This window comes from Maniola hyperantus, chromosome 3 (genome assembly GCF_902806685.2).
Source record: "Maniola hyperantus chromosome 3, iAphHyp1.2, whole genome shotgun sequence".
In the NCBI taxonomy this organism is placed as follows: Eukaryota; Metazoa; Arthropoda; class Insecta; order Lepidoptera; family Nymphalidae; genus Maniola; species Maniola hyperantus.
Genome location: NC_048538.1, coordinates 5882821 through 5908161, shown reverse-complemented (window position 1 = coordinate 5908161; position 25341 = coordinate 5882821). Strand labels below are relative to the sequence as shown.

Here is a 25341-nt window from a genome sequence, read left to right as displayed (position 1 = left end):
ACCATGTGAAAATCGATTGTTACAAAATATGTCACGAAGGTAAAAGGACACTAAACTGCGTATTATTCATAAACTTTTTAATCCTCGTTAATTCAAGTTGGGTTCATAAATAAAGCGCAAAATTATGATGTATTTATTCTGTGCTCTAATAAAAGTTTGTGATATCATTGTCCTTGTGGTAAAGGCTTTATTTTTCAAGCGCGGCGAGACGTTACCCCAAGCCTCCCGGTCGTCATTCGCCGTTCGACCGTTCCCGGTTGCATACGTAAACAGTAGGGGGATAGTTTCATATCGGTGTTTAACGTGTATATTTTACAGTGACAGTATTATGTGCTAAATGGACTTTCCACTGTGCAATATGAAGGGAAGACACCAGTTCCGAAGGCGGTTCAGTTTGCAACCCTCTTTTTTGAAAGAGGAATCCGAAGATGAAAGCCGGCCACACAGGTAAACAATGCCTAAGCAAAAGTAAATTTTATAAATATCAACATTGTAATTGTTTTCATTTTGCATTTTTATAATTAATTTATGTCAATGCCAATTAAAATACATTTAGTTTTATACTACCCGCAACAAGTTTAAGCTTGTAAAGAATAAAAAAAAATTGAAAATCATAATTTTACTGTGAATGATTTCTAAAAGATAGCAAGCCTATAATATAACCTATAATATTTTTGCTTGTTTTTTTAACTACATCAAAAACGATCGTAATCTTCTCAAACCGGATCAAAGTTTAGGCAATTATCTAAATTAATTTAAGTAAATTGCTCGTTTTAAGAGAGTTTCTAATTTTAATCTAAAAAGTTTTACCGTTTTATTAGAAAAGATATCCGCTAATTCGATTAGAGCAGGTACCTATCTTAAATCATTTTTGTAAATATAATTTTTTTAGTGATAAGTTTTTTCTGTATGTATATACTATATATATATATATTTTTGTATTGATATAAATAGTTATAAAAGTACTCTTAAATCATTTATTTTATATTAACTTTGAGTCTAGAAAGCGTGAGCTATAATATTCATAATGCGGTATCATTCACTAGGAAAAGGTTTATTTGCATTTTACGTATCATCCTTTGTAATTTTAAGACGAAAGAACTCATATTATTAGGAGTTTTTTTAATTAAAATGTTTAAGTTAACATAAAATTTACGTAAAAGACTGAAAATATACTGACAACGGACTGGCAACGGAGTTTGTAATTTTCTTTCTTTTTAAATTAGTTTTGCGACTGTAGAGTCAAAGAGCTGCAACTAAAAAGTTAGGGCTAAGTGCTAAAAGTGCAAAAAGTTCTGTACCTACCTACTTATAAAAAGGTTCTATTAAGCTTAAGGTAAACAAAATCCAAACACCCCAACCCCACGTAGTCGGGGCCTGTCCTATACTAATGATTTTTTGTAAAGCGCAAAGGAACTCGCGAAGGAGGTCTTGAATGAAGTGAAGCTGAATGAAGAGATGACGAAGCGAGTCTTCTGGCGTAGCACACTTAGAATAGTCTACTACATCACCCAAAAGATAACAAAAAACATCTTTATTTAACCATCCAAAAACTATTTTCCTGGCTATGAAATTTTAACTAGGGTTCCTGCCACCTTCTCCCCTTCCAGCCCACCCTTCATCCACCCGTACATCAAATTAAGGTAGGTATACTTTTATCATCGGCTGAGCCACAATAAGTTAACGGATAGACAGACAGACATACTTTCACATTTATTTCGGATTTTACTATAATCATCATCATGATCAACCCATCGCCGGCTCACTACAGAGCACGGGTCTCCTCTCAAAGTGAGAAGGGTTTATGGCCATAGTCTACCACGCTGGCCATGTGCGGATTGGTAGACTTCACACACCTTTGAGAACATTATGGAAAACTCTCAGGCATGCAGGTTTCCTCACGATGTTTTCCTTCACCGTTAAAGCGAGTGATATTTAATTTCATAAAACGCACATAACTCCGAAAAGTTAGAGGTGCGTGCCCGGGTTCGAACCCCCGACCTCCAAGTAGAAGGCGGACGTCCTAACCACTGGGCTATCCCAGCTTTCAGATTTTACTATACACAACTATATTTAGGTTTCATGGGATGTATTATTTTTGCAATATGGAAACTAATCCAGAACCTAGAGTGTTACACCTATTCACTAGAGAGTCCCAAAAACAAATGAATAGGTATAATTGTTTTGGGGTATAATTGGAATAAAATAATATGTAGGTATGTGTATTTATCCGACAGCACTTTGAAATCTTCGTGAAATATATCTTGCGGGCTGCCTCAGCCCTCCTCAGCCTTTAGCAAAAGACCTGTTGAGTTGCCTTTGCTTTGCACGATTGAATGTTCAATTGTTGTTTGGAAGGTTGTTCAGCATTTCAATTAATAGATGTAATAACTACATAAAGCCCGCGACTTCATCCACGTAAATTCCGGACAAATCTCCCTTCCCTAAACTCTTTATGCGTCTACGGATATCTACGGATTCTACGATACTTGACGATAAAGATCTAAAATGTAAACTCTTTGTATGTCTACGACGTCTACGGTCTTTACGATACTTAGCAATAAGGACCTATAATTTATAATCTTTGTAGGTTTACGGACCTCTACAGACGCTACGATAAATGGTAGTAGTAGGAATCTATGATGTAAACTCTTTATAGGTCTACGGTCCTCTACGGTTTCTACGATACTTGGCATAGGGATCTACGATGTAAACTCTTTGTAGGTCTACGGACTTCCCCGGATTCTATGATACTTGGCAAAAGTGTTCTACGATTTAATAAAATTGGACTCATAATAAGTGTCTAGAAGTCTTTTTCTATTATACTTATTTGTACATGTACGTATGTACAAATAAGTAGTTTTGTACGAAAAAAAAAAAATCAACATTTTTAATAAAGATTTACTTACTTATTTATTTTAAATATCTCACGAGGAAGATTATAGTAATTTATATTACAAAATATTTTATTTATGTATTATATTTGTAAATAGAATCGCACACACGTGCCTAACTAGTGGTTAAATAAAACTGTCTGTGTTTTATTCTCAATTCGACGAGTAGTTCTTATTTTTAGCGATGTTACACTAGGTAAGTAGTTCTGCAGAAATTATTTCGTTTATATAATTCTTTATTTTATAATATTTAAAATAGTATACCGACTAGTTTATTTTATTTACATTCATTGAAGATCTGATGAAGATATTTGGAGATATACGACGGGAATTTCCAACTAACAATAATAATATAATACTTAGTTCTACAGTTAGTAAATGGAATAACTTTCTACTACACCTATCACCTATTATGATAATATTTATGTATTTTTTGTAGAGATAATAATTTAATTATCATTATTTAATATTTATAATTAATATTATGTTATTAAGAAAAAATATTCATTATAAAAAACTAGTATTAGTAGATATAACTAGTATATGATAATGACAGTTTTTAATAAATTTATATCAAAATATAATTTAGCATTACTAGGTAAGTACTTCGACAAACATTTTAAGCCAGGCTTCTATGAGAGTTGCTAGAAGCTTCAACTAATATAATTCACTGGCCCTTCTTACTTAGTTAGGATTTACTGGAGTCTGCAACTGTAGCGCTTGACGAGGGACTAATCCTGTGTATCAAACCGCGCTTTAAGCGCTCTATATTAAATTTTCTTTCGAATAAATTAAAACTATCGAGGTAAAGAGCTTTTTGTGATCCCTTGATGAAAAAAATAAACATGCATGTATATTTTAGGGTTCTGTACCTCAAAAGGAAAAACGGAACCCTTATAGGATCACTTTGTTGTCTGTCTGTCTGTCTGTCGGTCTATCAAGAAACCTACAGGGTACTTCCCGTTGACCTAGAATCATGAAATTTGGCGGGTAGGTAGATCTTATAGCTGACATTTGGGGAAAAATCTGAAAACTGTGAATTTGTGGTTACATCACACAAAAAAATTTAAATTGTGGTCTCATATGAACTAATAATTAGTATTTTCAATTTTCTAAGTAAGATAGCTATATCAAGTGGGGTATCATATGAAATCACCTGTGCATTCTAAAACAGATTTTTATTTATTTTTATGTATCATAGTTTTTGAATTATCCTGCAAAATGTCGAAAAAATACGACTGTAGTATGGAACCCTCATTGCGCGAGCCTGACTCGCACTTGGCCGGTTTTTTTATATTTATAAATTTTGAAGAGCTAATTTATAAAAAAGGAGCTGAAAGCATGTCTTTTCTTTTGTATTTTCTTCTGGTTTCGGCAGGAATTGCTTGCCATTTTCAAGCTATGCAGAAGATATATCTCAAGCTAAATCAAATATCTCCTAAAAAATCTACGTGCATTCTTGACGTAAAATAAGTGTCGAGTAGTTTGTTGCGAGAGAACCGTTTTTGTTAGTCAAGATTGCCTGGCTTAGGCCAATGTTGACTAACAAAAATAGTTCTCTATTCAGTTATTTAGATGTGTAATCAAATTTTCGTATTTCTAGATTTGATCATTCACTGTCTTCTATCTCGTGTTTCAAACAAAATAAAGGTATTTAATTATTATTAAAACAATCATATTCCTTTTAATTATTCTTACCAACCTATTGTATAAACAGTATAAATAATTGCCTCGCTTCGTTGCATATTGTGTACGTCGATATTCCATCAATAACTTTAATTAAAAGCTCGCCATTGTACTGTTTTCTCTTTTCTCTACAACCATTTTAGCGTTCGCTAGATTTAAATCTGTAAACAATAATAGTTAATATTATTTACAGCTGTGATAAGCTTTTGCAATAATACACAAAAATCCTTCTTATTATTTTTAAATAATTATTTAAATAGTCAATTCAGTTTTATATTTTATTAAATTATTTTTTCATGTGGTTATTTGCAACGTTGTCATAAACTAAACACTTTTTAAATTATCATTGTTTCCAGAGTGCGTGTTTTTGAGTCTGAGTGGACAAAGTCCCAGGCAACTTTTCTGAACTATTTGAGTAGTATTTGTATTTAGTAGTTCACTTTTAGTAAATACATTTTTCATGGAACGTTGACACCAAAAATATTATTATTAACATCGTCTAAGTTCATCACAGATAACCTTAATTATAAAAGATCCAAACGTCTTCGAAAGGGTGTTTTTCATAAATATTTTACTAACACTTCGCCCCAAACAATGTTTGCGCTCTCATTACTTTGATGGGTACTTTTAATTAAAACGTTCGCGAAACTCTACCATAAAACTGTTTAAGCTTATATTTTCCCCACGTATCACTTGGCAATCACTCACAATTAAGACAGACTACTTATAATTTAAAAACGAAAAGTATAGAATTTACGTTTTACTTTGTGTAGTTTACATTCCTATTATTGCCTACTAGTTGACCAGCTCCGACTTCACTCGAGTAAAATTTCTGCATTTTCTTTCGAGACCAGGCTGTAAAAGAAATTTCGTTTGTTAATATTATGAAGACCACTGTATGATGGACAAAGAGCCAGCGCGTGCCAGACCTTCGTTATTTTATAAATGCTGAAATTGTCTCTGCGTCTTGTCCCCAACACAGATAGGAGCTATCAGCAACTATGAAGTTTGGATCGTGGTTGCTTTGGGACATAACAGGTAATACAGATGTAAAAAGATCTTGTAGCATTTTCATATTACGAGTATGTTCTATTTCATCATGGTATGCATTTAAACTCTTACTATAACTTCAATCAAAACTATGCGGGTTTAGAGATTGTCCGTAAAAGATATCAAATAAACACACATTTTTATTGTAAGACATCTGTAATCTAACTTGCTTGACCAAAATATAACGTATTAACGCAGAGCCCGAACTAACACGTCTCAAGCTTTGGAATGTTGCAACCACGATTTTGTATGCTAGAGAAGGATTTTGTGAAATACGGGAAAACTTCTGGCCGTTGATTTATCATTTAGGTAAATAAGTAAAGTATAAAATTATATTATTTCCATAAATACCTATACCTTTTTACGCCTCGTGGCGTGAGTCCATCGACACGCTTCATTAAATCGCTTGTTTGACATAACAAGTAAAACCTTCCAGCGAAAACCTTTGAACGGAAAATGTTGCAACAATTTATAGGAATCGAAAAATAATAAGCTAAGCAGCAGCAGCTGATTCATAGTTTCACGGAAAAAAGAAATTCCTTGTAATCGTTAAGTCGAAATATAGCGTAATATAATAAACATTTGGTTAAATTGTTATTTTTAGGGTTCGGTCCCTCCTCACCTCAATGAAAAAAGGAAGCCTATAGGATCACTTTGTTGTCTGTCTGTCTGTACGTCATTAACTTGCCGTGTTCGGCATAAAAGTATTAGGTATATCTTGTAGGATGGTACGGAACCATTCGTTTACGAGTCAGACTATCACTTGACCGGTTTTTTTTTTCATTTGTGATCTAAAAATTATTTATAGACAGGAACAGGTAGATAATAATTATTATTGATTTACTTATTAAAATCGATATACAATTTTGGATATCAAACACGTGTACCAAACAACTGCATCGAGTACCTTTACTAATGTATGTATGTATGTATATACTTTATTGCACCACAGAAACACAAATGACAGGTTACAAAAAGAAATCTTAATAAGTAGGTACAAAAAGGCGGTCTTATCGCTAAATAGCGATCTCTTCCAGACAACCTTAACGCTAGGGAAAAAACGAACAAATGGACAATGGGAGGTGGTGTAAAATAAACCTAAATACCAATAGCTAAATAAACTAAACCATATAATAAGAATTTAAAATACATATTGTTAATACACTAATACATACAAATAAAGTATAATAGACATACATAAGACTACATAGATATATATACACATATAGATTTAAATAATAAACTATGCCGTTACTGATGATAGCAAAGAGATAGGTAATGATCTTTGACGTCAATTTTAAATTTGTTAAGGGATTCAGCACGATGGATTTGCGAGGGAAGCTCGTTCCATAAACAGATAGCAGTGACCGTGAAGGAATTCTTAAAGTATTTTGTCCGATGTGTAGGTGGCGCTAGAATGAGTTTTCCCGCTGATCGTAAAACTCTATCTGGTCTGTCATGACCTAGAAATTTGAAATTTTCTTTTAAATAACTTGGAGTCATTGGATTGAACAATACACAGTACAGAAGAGAAACAATGTGCAGATTCCGGCGAAAGCGAATGGGTAACCATTTGAGCTTTGAACGAAATTCGGAGACATGGTCATATTTGCGCAAGCCAAATATAAACCTAATAGCAAGGTTTTGAATTCGCTCAAGTTTATTAAGTTGGTCCTCGGTTAAATCAATGTAGCTTGCGTCTGCATAATCGAGAATAGAGAGCAGTAAAGATTGAGCTAACATAATCTTAGTAGGAATGGGAAGCAAAGAACGTAGGCGCCTGAGAGAACCCATGGCAGCAAAGGTCTTTCTACTGAGTTCCTTTAATTGATGAGACCACGAGAGAGTAGTGTCCAAGTAGACACCGAGATTTTTCAAAGTAGCACTATAAGGTATAACAACACCATTTAATGTAAGTATTGGTAGATTATCCCAATCAACCCTCGAAATCAAGCCAGCACCACCAATAATAATAGCCTGGGATTTACAAGGATTCACTTTTAAACCATAACTCTTACTCCATTCACTGACAGCCGCCAGGTCCCTATTAATAGTACAAATAGCAGAGGGCAAGTCTTCGAGAGTTGACTGAGTGTACACTTGGAGATCGTCTGCGTACATGTGATAGAGAGAAGTAATGATTTGGGAAATTGAATTAATGAAGATAGCAAAGAGTAAAGGAGACAACACGCCACCTTGAGGAACCCCAGCACGCAAATCGCACCAAGATGAAAACATACCTTCGATGCGAATACGCTGCCGCCGCCCACTGAGGTAACTCTGAAACCAACCAACCACTGATGGAGATATGTTAATGGAACGTAACAGACTCAGCAAGATGTCAAAATCGACGGAATTAAATGCATTGCTAAAATCCAGCAATACCAACACAGTGAGCTGTTTATTATCCATGCCCCGTCGAATGTCGTCGGTGACTTTTACTAGCGCTGTAGTCGTACTATGGCCCGACCGGAAACCAGACTGACTGACTAATTTGAATGGTCACCATGGGAATGAAATTTGATAAGAATCACTTCAATAGATGGTTAGATTGTTGAATAAAATATAGAGTTTTTGTCAAAATTAAGAACCACATATATATAAAAATGAAGTTAAAAATAATAAAAAACGAAGCTGACCCATGGTTTTCTATTGTTTTCACAAATTTCCTTTCCAACGAAAGCGCAAAGAACCGAATGAAAGAGCACACTTTGTACAGGTTTCTGAAGAAAAACAAAGTGAACAAAGTGTTTATTAAAGTTCAACTTCATAAGGTTCTTTCTAACTTTGTATTAGAGAAATTTACAAAGAATTTTATAACAAATCTTTGTTAATTATCCTCTTTGAAGTAAAGTTCATAGAGCTTTTAAATCTAAGTACATCGTGGACTTTGTCGGCTTCGAGCGTTTCCACAGTCCACATCCATCGTCAAGCTCAGCAGTTTGGACCTGCTTCGCGCACACTTACTGCGATGTCCCAAGGCCCTGTGTCCTGGCTCCTGAGTAAAAATTAGTGAATAGTAAAGGTACACTGTAAAGGTACAGACTTGCGTGGATCGCGGGCGAAGCGACTGAAATGCATGACGGACCCGCCGTGACTGACGCGACAATACCTTAAGAATTCCTTCACGGTCACTGCTATCTGTTTATGGAACGAGCTTCCCTCGCAAATCCATCGTGCTGAATCCCTTAAAATTGACGTCAAAGATCATTACCTATCTCTTTGCTATCATGATATGATATCATCTATCATATCAGCAACGGCATAGTTTATTATTTAAAACTATATGTGTATATATATCTATGTAGTCTTATGTATGTCTATTATACTTTATTTGTATGTATTAGTGTATTAACAATATGTATTTTATATTCTTATTATATGGTTTAGTTTATTTAGCTATTGGTATTTAGGTTTATTTTACACCACCTCCCATTGTCCATTTGTTCGTTTTTTCCCTAGCGTTAAGGTTGTCTGGAAGAGATCGCTATTTAGCGATAAGACCGCCTTTTTGTACCTACTTATTAAGATTTCTTTTTGTAACCTGTCATTTGTGTTTTTGTGGTGCAATAAAGTATATACATACATACATACAATACACTATAGTTATAGACTTCCGTGGGTCGCGGCCGAAGCGACTGACGTGCAAGACAGACGCGTCGTGGCTCACGGTTTTAGGGGATAAATCCTCCCAATGGGGCAGAGAGCGTTCACAATATTATGACACCCCGAGCGCTTTTGGGCTTTACCCTTGACTTCATTTCATGTTATATATATCCTCCCCATCTCCGCCAGCATAGTGCATCGCCTTTGTTTAGGCCGGCCATGCTTTCCTGCCCTGAGGGTTCCAGTTGAGAACTTGCCTCGCGATATTGTTGGGTTCCTTGCGTAGAGGTCAATAGGTACGTTTGCTAAACGCTATGAAAATGTATAGCGTCAACCGCATGTGTCCGACGTGGGGGCTCGGAAACAAATTTACTTAGGCATTGATTTGATTGGTTAATAGAAGAATCAAACTTCGCTTGTGTAAAGGGCACTCCAAATATACTCCTTTTAATAAAAGTAACAATATGACTTATTTATCGGAAAATATCACTACTTCAGAACTGGCTATCCCTATTTACCTTCGTTCCTAAAAACGTTTATTATAAAATTGCTAACATAAACCGATTCTATTTATAAGTTATGTGTGAAACATTTTACACGATGATCATTGAGTATCGCTTAGTCAGTCCTCTCCTAATAAAAGCAACGTCGCACCCACTTTTATTCGATTCCGAGTCCAAAGCTTTTTATTCGATTGTTTTGATGCTGTAATTTAAAAGGAAACATTTATTTCTCTCATATTTCTATGAAAATATTTTTCATAGGGATTGTAAGCATTTGCGATTCATATAATATTTTGTGTTTATCCTTTTGAATTTGCCCACGACTACTCCTGTTATATCTAAGGATATAAAAAATAAAATTGGATATCTATATACACTTACTACTACCACAGAAGATATAATGCTATACTTGGATAGGTACTTACTGCTAGGTTTTATTCGCTTTAGTCATAGAAAGATTTGTGCATGTGGCGGTTTTATTAAACGATTTTTTCAATCGCATATTATAATAATGTTTAATTGACGAATAAGTTCGAAGTTTTGATAAGTTTACCTACTTGACGGTTAAAAAATCAGCCCTCAGTTAAAAGTCTGAATGACCAGAATTTTTAAACTTTCTGTGAAGTATGGACATAGAAATACGAAGTATGTACTAGTACCTAGATTAAGAAATATCATTTCGTACATCCATGAGGATGAAACAATATACTGACACTAGCTTCTGCCCGCGTGGCCTACAGGAAACAAATGGCATTTTTTTCAGAAACAAACATTATAACATCAGGACACGCACTCTGAACAGCACCGAATAACACATATAACCTTCCAACCCCCATTTCACTCCTTTAGGGGGGGGGGGGGTTCTCATAGTCGTTTCGTAGCTGACACCTAACCTCAAGAAAAAACCTACTTTCCAAATTTCAAGTCAATTGTAATATCAATAATTTAAACTTTCCCATACAAACTTACATCTCCTATTTTACCACCCTTATGGGCGAATTTTCCAAAAATCCTGAAACACGTATTTCTTCATTTGTGCCCGAAAACCCAAATACCTTGATGCAAATAACTTGACCAATGACGGACTTTCATACAAACTTCCATCCCCCATTTAACCCACTTAGGGGTAGAATTTCGAAAAATCCTTTCTTAGTGGATACTTACTTTTTACAAAGAATAGACCCTCCAAATTTCATGTCTTTAGGACCAGCGGTTTAGCCTGTGCGTTGATTTCACATACAAACTTACATCCCCTATTTTACCACCCTTATGGGCAAATTTTCCAAAAATCCTGAAATACGTATTTCTTCATTTGTGACCGAAAACCCAAATACCAATTTTCATGCAAATAACTTGAAAAATGACCGACTTTCATACAAACTTCCATCCCCCATTTAACCCACTTAGGGGTGGAATTTCGAAAAATCCTTTCTTAGTGGATACCTACTCTTCACAAAGAATAGACCCTCCAAATTTCATGTCTTTAGGACCAGCGGTTTAGGCTGTGCGTTGATATCTATGTCAGTCAGTCAGTCAGTCAGTCAGGACTTTGAATTTTATATATATAGAAGATAATGTAAATATGATCTCTCCAAATGTATTTCAATAAAATTGGTAACAATATGGTTACTATGCAGCCAGAACTGACAGAAAGTACTTATTTGTTTAAAATGGGAGGATTAAGTACTTTTTATATTAAAGCTCTGACATTTGACCTTTGAAACCCATTAAGGGCGGGTCGGTGTTATTTTAGACGCTATTAACAAAATACCTTAAAGTTCTAACAGTTGCCATTACGACCGGTATTGTTAGACTCAAGTGGCGGGGCAGTTGATGGACTTCAGTTTGACCTGGGTTTACCTTAGTTTGTCGTATAAGTCCCGCAAATTGCTAATGCGCGTGGCCGCCATTCAGTAGTTAGCACCAGACTAACGTTTCGAGCTGATGGTATATTTTTATTTCGGCTGACGTCAAAATGACGTCATTTCGATGTTAATGAGACATAGTTCCAGCGCAATAGCAATTTGCGGGACTTATATTATAAAACAATTTCGCATTTACACTTACCTACTTGAATTAGAAACAAGAACGAAGCTAAAATGGTTAAAACCAGTGAGTGGTGTAAGTATTATATGTCTCTCTAGTCGAGAGTTATATTTTAGTTAGGAATATGTAACTCTCTAGTAGAGAGTTACATATTTCTAAGCCCTCTCATATAATACCCCACTTAGTATTAATCTTACCATGAAAATACTAATTATTTGTTCATGAACACATTTTAATTTTTTTTGTGATGTAACCACATATTCACGGTTTTCGGATTTTTCCATTTACTTGTGCTATAAGACCTATCTACCAGCCAAAATTTCATGATTCTAGGTCAACGGGACGTACCCTATAGGCTTTCTTGACAGACACGACAGACAGACAGACAACAAAGTGATCCCTAAAAATATTGCAACATCAAGAACTGGCTATCCTAGCTAGATTTTTAGATCTGTGTTAGCACGCAACGTAGTTGTAACATAAATAGCCATAAATCCCTTTTTTCACCTCACCTTTTAATTTAATAGCCACAATAAATCATGAAGTAGAAAGGATTGCGGCTCGAAAAAGGATAAAATTAATATTCGAGTTTGTAAAAATTTGTCAGGACATAAATATCTCTACGCCAAGTGGTTCAGACTTCAGACATAACTAATGTTACGCTGCCTAAAAAAGGCTATTTGAGGAATAATATAAAAAATCCTTTTAAAAGCAATAAAACATATCTATGCTAATATTATAAAGAAGTAAAGTTTGTAAGTTTGTTTGTTGGGGGTAATCTCTGGAACCACTGAACCAAATTTTGAAAATTCTTTCTTTAGTAGAAAGCTATACATTATCCCTGAGTAACAAAGGCTATATTTTATTTTCAAAAAATTAGAGATACCTAGGGTAATAATAAGCTACCAAGGCGAAGCCGCTGCGGGTCAATAGTTAGCAATTAAGTAGGAATATAAAGTAGAAATGAGCCATTTTTAATATAAATAACTTTTCTTTCGTCCTCGGTTTCGCCCATGTGAAATTAGACTCAAGGTTTGTCTCGGAGTTTAGTGGCTCGATTTTGAGTAAAGATGTAGAAACTGAGCAATATACCTACCTACTATTCTGGATAGATATACCTATAGTATTGCAAATCGGAATGCAAACTATTGTCAACCGATGTAGAGAAAAAGAAACTAGCTGTCTAGCTGATGCCCTGGACTCACTCACTGGACTGGCTCACTGATGGTCAAATTGTTAATTTGTAAGATGATACAGTGGAGATAATAATTAAACACACTTTCACATTTATAATATGAGTAGTGATAATATGGGTACCTAGTGATCTAATATGGGTTCTGATAAACAACCAAGACAAACTATTTATCATCATCATTGTCAACCGATAGACGTTCACCGCTGGGCATAGATTTTATTGCTGCGCTTTAAACTTGGAACCCCGACGTCGCGTCGATCGGTTTTTCCAAATCTGTGCTCTGCCCGTTGCCACTTCAGCTTCGTAACCCGTTGAGCTATGTCTGTTACTCTTGTTCTCCTATGGATCTCCTCATTCCTAATTGATAGTAGGCTAATATAGTAAAAACCTTACATTTATCACGTACATAGGAGTTTATACGAGTACCAACAGATAATTGTCACCTACATAAAAGAGTTACCTCATTCTTATTGATGACGAGCCTATACGGGCTAATTCACGAACAGATAAAATGCTTGCCAATTGTTATTGCGCTATAAAACTGATAATAAAGGACAGACTGCGTAAAGTCTAGTACCCATATGCGAGCTGTAAATATAGCGGTTGTAGACTCAATATTTTAAACCTTGTAGTCATAGTTCAGGGCAGACCGTAAGTTTTAAAACTGAGTATCCTTCTGCAAGCAGGTTTTCATTTATGGCAAGTGGTATCACTTGCCCTTGATTAAAAAGTTTAAGGAGTTCATATTCATTGATGTTACCATAGGGTGTTACACACCATGGCTCCACGTTTCTCCCAGCTCTTAAAAGGCTAGACTTACTTCTAGAGGCTTCCCTATTCTGTGTAGCACGGTCTTCCCAAGAAATTATTAGCATACACCTATTGTATGTGTTACACCAGCTACTCGAATGCTTCCACTTTTTTTAACATTACCTCTGTCAACGACAAGTTGCTGTGCTACGGTAACAAAAAATACAGCATCGGGATAAGAGAAATGTTTAGATTTCGATTACAGAATACTTTCTCTTGCAAGAGAAGGCATTGTGTGCTTGCTCTACTCCACGTCTGCTTCAGTTCAAGTTAACTTTGTCAAGAGTGGTCTCCATCGTCGCTCCAAGTCAAGCGTGAGAGCATGCTATTACGATCAACATTGACGGGCAGGACATAATTACTCAAGAGCGAGATGCGTGATGTGTGAAGAACGTTAATTTTTTAACAAACTAAAGACAGTTGAAATGATTATTAAGTAAAGTTTTCTTTAAAGATAATAGTTTTGTAATTTTATAGTTTCTTACATAGTTTATTTAGATACGCGTGAAGTTGCCTCAAAAGGCTGAAAATAAAGGTGTTCCAAGGGTCATAGCTTTTAAAATAAATATACCATTTAAGGCATAATGAAGGATTAAATCGACATCAGCTGTCTAAAGTTAAATAATAGGCGTAATAAATTTGTAGTGAGAAGCGCGTCAGAAGTTAAGAATTGGAAAAGCAATACCATAATAACATATAATAATATAATCTTTATCAAACATTAATCCATATTTATAATAAAAATTTTAGATTCGTATGTAATTATTGAATATAAAATCTTCCTTTTATGGTGCACCGGTAATGCATGTGTACGCCCACCCAGTGCGTCATAAATGGATTATCAAATTTTTCCGAGAGGGTTTTCAGAATGCCATTGGAGGCTTCGCGCATTCTACACATCACTGATGCTGCTCTTTTCCTCATAATCCCATAGAAGACATCCGTATGAGCCTCAGTAAAGATCAGTGAAGCACTGCAGAATCGCTGCAACCGCAACAGCACTCTGCACCCGTTGTTATATTGGATACGCAGGTGTATCACTATCTTTATAGCTACAGCTCTTATGTGAGTATCCGGATTAACGCACCGGGCATCACATACCTACTCCAAATGTGATGATAGCTCAATAAACTTATTCTACCGCCCGCTGATAAATAAAGCGCTCGCTCGTAAAATAGTTATTGTTGCACTTGTTTTCCATTTGGCATTTCTAAGGAAAACCTTTTACAGGCCCTGTTTTATTGTTAGCAGGAACGAGCTAAAGCTTCGTGGTAGTTATACGTGATTTGGTGCGTAATGTTTCCTGCGCGGAGTAATACCTTATTGTTGTTCTCCACAGACGTTAGTACCTATCTATACGTCTATACTAATATTATAAAGAGGTAATGTACTATGTAAGTTTGTTTGTAGGGGGTAATTTTTGGAACTACTGAACCGATTTTAACCAGATTTCTTTCACCAGTAGAAAGCTACATTATTCCTGAGTGACATAAGCATATTATACTTTATTTTCAAAATATTAGATATCCCTTCGAAAATTGCAATAAAGTGAAAAAGTCGTCTCATCTGTGAGCTTTCATGGCGTGCGCTGGCGTAAATAGTTAAAGTTACACGAAAACAATGTTCGGTGGAATTGTTCCTTTTAAACAGTTCTAAAAAAAGTCCGCGATAGCAATATCTATCTTTTACAGTAGGCTCACAATAACCATTTTTATGGTTATGAAATGTTGTCTAAAACAAAGATTTACTTTCGAAGGTGTTTTTACTATCATAGTATTAATCCTTATCAAAATAAAATTGTTCGTCATCTCAAGTGTTTAATTTAGACCAAAATTGCCCTTTGTATCATTTCATTTATAATAATATCTTACGTGTTATCACGAAATTAAAATAATGGAGACGGCCGTGGCAGTGCGTGCATGAAACGCGATTATAATATTATGTCGCAGTACGATGATATTGGAGATAGGTAGTAAGTACCTACCAAGTAAAGACTTTTTGAACACGAGGATCCAACTCCTCAGCCTTGATGCAGTAAGGAATTCATAAATCGTGGTGATACCGTGTGAATTTTAAAGTATCATGCGTTTCAACGTTTTTACGAAATTTGGTGATTTTCATTATACATGTAGGCTGTACTCAAGTATTTAGAAGACCTTAGCCCGACCGCGGCCCGCACGCAGTCTCTACCGTGAGGCGTTCGCGAACTGAGTCCCTGTGAATCCCGGATGGGTTCGAAACTAGTCGAGCTAACGTCGACTAAATACGTGAGTATAGCCGGTGTCTCCTACATGTAGAGCGGGATATATATATTAATACTTGTTGCTACTAAAACTTATGACAGCCTTATTAAGTTAGAACTTGTTTGTATAATGTAATTAAATGCTGGGGAGTGATAACTCGATAAAGGAGCTAAATTTAGTAACATCGAAAACTATCGTCTCCTAGCCTCTGTAATCGAGTTCAATTCCATCAATTCAGTTATGCTATGTTGGCGGTGATGCCGCAAGCATCTACGTTATTAAATTAGTGACCGGTTGGGGTGTAACCAGAGTGAACTGGAGTGAAGGAATTCTCGATATGGCAAATATTAGGCTATGGTGACGTGAAATCATAGAAAAAAAGGGCTATATTACGGCTACCTGCTTCAAATGTACCTACTAACATTTGACTCCTGCCAGTGACGTTGAAGCCTCGACGTTTTTTTTGGAAGTTACCTTACTGCCGTGAACTGTGGTCTGAATCGAGATCCTTGTTGCGAATTATTGTAAAGCTGGTCTTCCACTGTAAGCGGATTCTAGAGCGCACACTTTTTTTTAAAAATTAGTACCTCGACTGCAATCTCACCTGGCGGTTTAAGTGATGATGCAGTCTAAGATATAAGTGGGTTAACTTGGAAAAGGTATGGCAGTTTTTTATTAAATTGTATTTAACCCATCCCTAGAATGTGAAACGCCATATTATGCTGCCACAAGAAAAAATATAACAATTTCTACACGGCATCGTACCGGAACGCTAAATCGCTTGGCGGCACGGATTTGCTACGGTGGTAACTAGCCACGGCCGTAGCCTCCTACCAGTACAGAAAAAAGTCTTCCCAAAGCAAAGGCAAAGTCACAAAAAGTCAATAAAGTTTAAAGAGTCGTGAAATAAGTCTTTATTACCCATATTCCCATAATCATAAATGATACAAACTTTATTAAATAGGTCACAAAAATAACCGTAGTCCTAAAATATAAGAAGCATTTTATTACAGCTGTTCTCTTCCACAAAATAATATACCTTTCTATTTTGTAGCTCTACCTACGCACTTTATACACACGATTCTCAGAAAAATATTTTCTTGATACGTCTGAAGTTGTCATATAAAATTGTATTATTAACTTAGACTTGAGTTATGAAGCCTTCAATGTTCTAAAGGTGTTCGTATAGAACTACTTTTGAACGAAGAGCCCGTGTGGGTTTATTTTATAAAAGCTGAAAGTTTCCGTCGCCAAATTGTTATCAAAACAGGGATTCTTCCCTGTTTTGGGGACGATCAGCGACTATGAAGATTGGATCATGGTGGCTTTGACAGATAACAGGTCACAAAGACGTGTAAACAGACACATATATCTTGGGAGTCTGGTAGGGGGTTACCACGATGCTAAGTGTCTGGCAATGCATACCGTGATTTCTAATATTATTCCGAAGAAAAAAATAGTCTTTATATTAAGATTTTTTTAGTCTTTATATTAAGACTTAAGATTTTTTTACACCTTTATATTACCTGTTATCTCCCAAAGCCACCATGATCCAAATTTCATAGTCGCTGATCGTTCCTCCCTGTGTTGGCGACAATGCGCAGATAAACAGCTTTTGTAAAATAACGAAGGTCTGGGCCTCACAAGCTCTAAGTCTATTTATTTTGTTACTCGAATATTGTATGAAACGAGAAAAGAAACAAAGACAGGGAAAATGGTTACGATAACGAGACCTTTTTTCTTCGAGCCACCAAGTAATGAATCACAAACTTGATAGATGCCCATATCAATCCATACTATAATATTTATAAATACAAAAATGTGTGAGTTTGTCTGTCTATTACTTGTCCACGTCCCATCCGTTTGACCGAGTTTGACGAAGTTTTGTACTTCGATGTATATCTTACATTTTGGAGCCAGATATAAGTTGCCTTTCATCCAGGAACATCCAAGAGTTCTTATGGGATTGTTAAAAACCTAGATCTTTACAAACGAAGGCGCGGGCATTATCTATTTAGCTTATTCCCGCGACTTCCTCCGCGTGGATATAGGTTTTCTTCAAATCTTTTATTTTGATTATCAAAGTACAAACCAATAAACCTACAAACAAATACACTTGCGAATTTATAATAAATGGGTTGTGTTTTTCTATTTGAAACGACCCCTTTAGACGATCTAACTGTGTGTTCAGGTTTTCCAATAAAAAGCTTCCATAATGGGTGGTAGGTACAGATCGCGCGGCGAGAGTTTGGCTTTGACCTTCGGGTGGAGGGGATTACTGCGCATGGGTACTGTCACGCACACAATACTTTTCCTTTTTTATGTACCAGGTTGGATATTTGAGTGGGTCAAAATTCATGTACAGTGGTAATAATGCTAGAAAATAATACGAAATAGATAAACTTCTTCATTTATTAAAACTATTGATAGTTATTTTACTTATATAAAATGTTTATTTCCTTTTAAAGTTTACAGAGACAGCGATGAAAATTCTAAATAATTGTTTTTTAATAAAATTATTTATTCCAAGATACATGTAAAATTGGTACATACAAACAAAAGAAAACTTAAAATAATTATTAAATACAAAAGTTAACATAAAAAAAAAGTCTTAGCAGCAGTGCTATTCAGATTCTTATATAATAAACAATTAACGAAAATAGCAATTCACTTGTGAACGTGATTGTACAAACAGAGGCAGGGAACGACTGGAGCAGTGGAGCGCCAATCAGAGCACCGCGTGCGCCTACACACCCGCCCCGCACCCCACTAATTGCCCGTTGATACCCAATTTCTGATTTCTGCGCAATAACGGTCAAAGCCAAACTCTCGCCGCGCGTACTGTAAATGGCTAAATCACCGTCTACTAATTTTTATTTTCGGATATAACTTTGCGTACGATTTTAATTAGATATAAAAGCTCTATATAAAATTCCTATAGGACCAAAAAGGTAAGTAAAGTCGTATTTACCTCCACGTTTTCCTTTCATTATTATATTACCCACATCTATCAAGTTTTTCTTTCAGTTATTCAAAGGTTGGGAAAGATTTCTTCATTGGGATAAGTCTGCCTTTGAACACAGCTCTCTCATTATTGTACTTACTTTTATTTTTCGAGAACAACATCAAGGTATCACGGTCAAATGTTTTTATTCTAAAACCTGAGCTACTCATATAGTAACTAGGCATATAAGAAAAATCCTGTCTTGTTCCTTGTCTACATTATAAAGGAAACCTCTATAGCCTTCTAGGTTCTTCTAGGGTTTGGGCTGAGCGTTGATGAGTCAGTCAGTGAGTCAAAGACTTTTTATTGTATGAGATTGTAGTTACTCTAGTTATCTTACGGATCTCCTCATTTCTGATTTGATCACGTAAAGAAACTCCAAGCCTGGATCTCTTCATCGTCCGCTCAGTGACACCTGAGTTTTAAGTATCGGAAGCTATAAACTCCACCAAAAAGAAGAGATATTGAACCTGCCATGAACCAAGAAAATTCTTAATGGTTGCCATAGTTGCATAGTCATAAGTTCATAACTTATAAGACCCCGTTACCTATTGCATTCATATATTTTCACAGACGTCTAAGAGCACGCACTGAGTCCGTGAAAATACAGATAATAAAAAACTCGGACCGAACTCTGATATGCTTACGCACTAATCTGATCTCTGATCCAAATCCAAGCTATTCAGTGGACATCTTTGACATATCTACACTGATGATTGATTTGAATCCGAGGCACATCCGAGAAATTCTCACGGATGACAGAGAGAACTCGGATAACGGTACGTAATCGCTCTAAGGATTAAATATTATACTTACAAAACTTCGGCTAAAACTACTACTGGAAAAATTCTCGTGAAAATCCTATTTCAGTAAAGATAGGTAATTCTGATTCTGATAACTTATTAGAATTTGTTACGAGTACATACGGTTCTTTTATCGTAGCGATATTAACGTTTTGCAAAGTTCAGTGGAATCGATCGATGTGATTACGACCGATAAGCGGTGACACAGCGGGCGTCTGATACTGCGAAATACTGTGAATTAGGTACCTGCAGTTAATGAGATGCGGCATTACCACAGAATACTAATCCTTTTCGGTTCACATTTGGAAACCTGTAGGTCGATTGGTCGATTGTAGTCGATTGAAAATCCTGCATCGATCATTATTACAATCACAATAATTGCTGCGATTGGCTGAATTTATGCTATTCTTGTTGCAACTATGCATTGGAGCCAATAGTGAACGAGCGTTAACCAATCAGAGGTGATTGCGATCCTGACATTTTTTGCTGTCGTTCTACCGCAATCGAGCTACAGGTCATTCCACGTTTATAGATTGCGATTGTATCTGTAGTGATCTGTAGCTACTTAATTATCCATGGCCGTGGCCAACGGGGTTTGGGTTGATTTTTCTGGATGCTAGAAGGTACTAATTACTGCATGAGCATGCTGATATTTTGATTGATTTTGATTTTTTTTCAGAATTTTTGTACCCGATGACACTCGCCCTATTAAGACGAATCTAATGATGTATCATTTGTCAAAATCGGTTTAGCCGTTAGGTAGGTACGAGCGGACATAGGAATGGACATACATACATACATACTGCTCAAAAACATAACACTCCTTTCGGATTTAGCCGCAGTCGGGTAAAAAGTACCTACATTAAGGGAAACGCTGGTATAGTCGTCAGTGTACCGATACCCGTCAGATTGTAAAAAATGGTCAGTTATTAATTTCTAGCAAAAACTAAATGAAAACTTTTTATGGCAACATATTTGTGATAGTATTTTCCATAAATTAGTATAAAAACATTTAATCCAAACTATAATAGCGTTGGAGAAAAACGCATTCAAAGTTAGCATTTTCAAAATTTGTGTTTTTAGCCAGGTTTAGTCACTCAATCGTAGTCCTACATGCTAGTATTCGAAGAAAGTTTTGAAACATCTATTGGCCACTCTGGTAAATCTGATTATTTTATACAACAGTCAAGATAATTTTCTAACGAAATAAGCTATAAAACTGTGTTTATTTTATTATTATTTATGATTTAACGCATGTGAAATCTATTGGTACTTTGAAATCCCTACTTGACCCAATACTCGTCAAAATTCATACTATTTTGACGGTTACTGGGACACACTAGAAAAATGAACGTAATACCGACACTGTTCAATTTTAAACCTTATTGCAACGTGATAAGAGTTTCAGTTGCGGTACACAGACAGTGACTGTTTTGGACAGTTAATTTGTACTTAAATTGACCTTTAAATTGAAGATGCAATGTTTTTATTTTTTAACCTGACTACGACGAAGTTAAAGTTTTATAATTTTAGCATGCTGTGTAATGTTTATCTGTTCCCGTATATATTTGACCGAGCGAAGTGAGGTCTCTGAGTCTACTTGAGTGAAATGGCACTTGTCCGTCTGTCCGTCAGAGCCTTATAACTTCTGAATTACTGACCGCAATTATTTCATATTTAAACATAATATGAAAACTGACGGCCTTCAGCCGAATATTACAAAAATACATACAAAAATATAAAAGCTTTATTTCAGCTGGGCTCTCATATGAAATAGGGAGTTTTAAAGTGGCGATTGAATTTGACGCTATATGTGAAAAACGGTGACATATTGGAAATTGAAACGTGTGTATAATTTCAGTTATATCGTGCATCGAGATCAATAATTAATCCATGATATCGTGTACTTGAACAACAAAAATTAAAATCAGATATATGTTATAAAGAAACGAAATTATTTTATTTTTAATGGGCATCAGTATTTTTAACATAACTTTACAATAATCTTAATATTAGGTTGGGGAAAAAGTTTCTTCGCATTTTTAAGAAAATTCAGAAAAAAAAATTGTATAGTTTATTTACATTTAACTAAAGTATGTAGGTACCATTTTATTCGATAACTTTTTGCCATCTTGTAGGTAGGGACATGATCCCATTGCTATAGAAATTTTGGGACTTCTGATCAAAATACCGCGACAAGTGGTTTTGGCAGTCCTCTAGTGATGTTGTAACCTGACACTGCCTAAAGAATTCTGAAGAGACCGAAACAGCTGGAAATCTGAAGGTGCAAGGTCAGGACTATACGGCGGATGCATTAACACCTCCCAGCCAAATTTTCTTAACTTTTGCTGAGTGGCTAAAGATGTGTGAGGTCTAGCGTTATCATGATGAAAAACCACACCCCTTCTGTTGATTAATTCCAGCCGCTTTCTCTCAACTTCTTGCTTTAATCTTATCAGTTGTTCGCAGTAGAGTTCAGAATCGATGGTCCTGCCTGGTGATAACAGCTCATAATGAATAATGCCCTTCCAATCCCACCACACACACAGCATCACCTTGTTGCGAGTTAACCCGGGTTTCGCCACAGTCTGTGAAGCCTGACCGGCCTTTGACCACGACTTTCATCGTTGAAGCAAGTGATTTAATGATTTCAAGCTTATTTCTTGGTTTAACGACATATTATTATGTAGATAACAACTACATTCCACGATTAGTTTATAATTTGATTTGTCGATATCTCGACCCAATTGCACGATCGTTGCAATAGGGTCTGGGCGATGGAGAGACTCTGAGCTTTTTTATGAAGTTCATAGTTAGCGATCATGTCTCAAAACCATATGTCAACAGGTATACATACCTACTCGTCTACAATATCGAGTGCAGAGCTCTTAATGATTACTGGGTGGGGCAGGCCATGAGCCTTAGTCATGATTTTTGTCTTACTCATGTCCATTTCTAGGCCCACCTGTTCTGAAGCTCTGCTGTCATTGAGCATTGCATTAAGGTCTTCCTCTGGTGCTGCAAATGTTCATGGGCGGCGGTATTTACTTAACATCAGGTGACCCGCCTGCTCGCTTGCTCGCTATATCTATTAAAAAAAAAAAACGAGTCTCTGCAATAACGACTATACATTGTCATCGGCAAATCAAAGGTGAGTGATGTACACGCCATTAGTGTTAATGCCAAGACCGTTCCAATCCTGAAACTTAAAACAGTCTTCTAAAGCAGCGGTAAAGGGCTTCGGGGGGGTTACGACTCCTTGCCTGGTCCTCAATGCGGACTGACATCGTGGCGGTTTTCGTACAAGCACTTCAGCACTTGAATATGCCAGTAGTCGATTTGGCACCTCTATGGCGATCTCAATACAGCCTATGTTTCCAAGGAATCTAAGGCTTTTTCACAAAAACATTAAACAAAGTGGCCGATTATATTCTTCAGTCTTCTGTATAACCTGCCGCAGCGTGTGGAAGTGATCCAGGTCCTGAAGCCCTTTCGGTATTTTTTGCTATCGAATTGAGTGGAGTTTCAAATGAGAGAGCGAGAAAATTTGGGGTTCATAAATATAAATATTAAAATATAACAAGCAACAGAAAAACAATTTTAAAAAGAGCCCTATTTGACTAGTAGTCATCATTCCTATTTGAACAATATCTAAAAACAACTTGAACAATATAGTAGGTAATGCTACCTAATACTCGTAGGTAGACCCCCCACTACGTGGACGGACGATATCAAACGAGTCGCAAAGAGAGATTTTACACATTTTCTCAGCTCGAGTGGCCATGTAAAAAAAAACACAACTTGAAAATGAAATTAAAATAAACCTTATGTCTACGGTAATAGAGTTTAAATTATTGTTAAAAATTGACGCGTTCTGGGACACATTGACGATTATTAGGACAAATCTGACGGATACTGGTACAAATCACTCATTTTTGTATTTTTTAATTATTTAATAACATTAATGAAACTTATTAATTCCAAAATTACATTTAATAAATACATTATAATATCTGCTTTCTTGTCATGTAATTTGTTTTGTTCTAAATTCACTAACAGCAACGTGGCAAAGCTGCAAAGTCAGCTAAATTGAGAAACCGACGAGTATTGGGACATTTCCCTTATATGCCCCGTACTAAACCGAAGGTTTTTATTGACGGCTATTCGTATTCTTACAATGGGCGGCGTAAAGCTAATTTTTTTCTAGAAAATCGTTTCGACGAAAGTGTGCGTGCGATTACCAGTTAAGGTGGTCATTTCGCTAGCCTTGGTTGTTAATTACGCAATGTGATCCGGTCAGGGTATTATAACACGGTTAAGGATACTAATTATGCTGCATCAACAATTAAGGCAATAAAGTTTATGATTTGATTCTATTAAACAATAATCTCCCTTTCGAAATCAATAATCCTTTTGGGTTTTCGGGACTGCATCTTATAAATAAATAATCGGAGTTTAATGGCATTGACATTGCAAGAGTAAAGTTGAGCCGAACACAGTATTACACAACTTCTACTAAACTCCTACGCGCAATTTACCGAAACGCTAAATCTGCCGCGGGATACGGCTTTGCAGATTTAGAATGGTAATCCCCTGAAAAAGTGAATCATTCTTTCTCTACTGTCTACGGTAAAAGTGTTTTATTAAAATTTATTACTACGCCATCCTAACTCCAAATGCTAATAGCCTTAACAGTTCCTGCTCACTTAGGTATTTAATATTTACATAATTTTCAAATGCTAAATGAAGAGTAGCAGAAGTAGTCAAGCCACAAACATATTCGTCATCCGACAACGTACTTAGTTTAGTCTCTCTCCTACAACCCCACAGAATCGTAAATAAAATATAATCCATACTAATATTAGAAATGTGAAAGTGTGTCTGTCTGTCGCTAGCTTTTCACGGCTCACCTGTTTAACCGGTTACAGAGACAGCTCTTAGGGTAAATAATATTGCATCATCCGCAATTCCTGAATCACTATAGTTTAGGAGTGCTGTACCTTGCATCATCAGTGTTAAAGAGTTGGGACTTGGAGTCCAAGCATGAAGTCGTTGCTTGGTAGGTACCTACAATATTAATTCAGTATGAACTGTGAACACTTCCTGAATCTTGATAACTTAGCCGGGCAGTAACCCTGCAGCATCAGGATTAAGGAGTTGGATCCAGATTTTTTTATGGGATCACCACGGAAACTTCTGCTGTTGAAAAAACAATATATTTGCAAATCGGTCCAGAAACCTCGAAAAAATCAGTGCACATACATTTAAAAAAAGGGCCGAATTGAGAACCACCTCCTTTATGGAAGCGGTTAATAAAAGTATTCTAATTTCTATGAAACTGTTGCAAAAACAACACTGTTAACTGTAAAGCAGTTCAGCCGTACTGTTTATATAACAATTTGTTCGGGTAAAAATACACAATGAGATAATTTGTATATTTTTGCGAAACGTCCCCTAAATACGGGCTAATTTACATGATTTATATTCGCCCCACGTAACAC

General features: G+C 36.0%; 1 protein-coding gene across 1 annotated transcript in view; it reads left to right on the top strand.

Moving 5' to 3' along the window:
* The first annotated feature begins 260 nt into the window (after positions 1-260).
* The window catches only part of LOC117996354 (ras-related protein Rap-2b), a 38107-nt gene continuing 13026 nt past the window's right edge, over positions 261-25341 (top strand). Inside the window, exon 1 of the mRNA XM_034984414.2 lies at positions 261-447. Within this exon, the coding sequence (XP_034840305.1) occupies positions 338-447 (110 nt within the window). The 5' untranslated portion in view covers positions 261-337. The remainder of the gene's footprint in view (positions 448-25341) is intronic.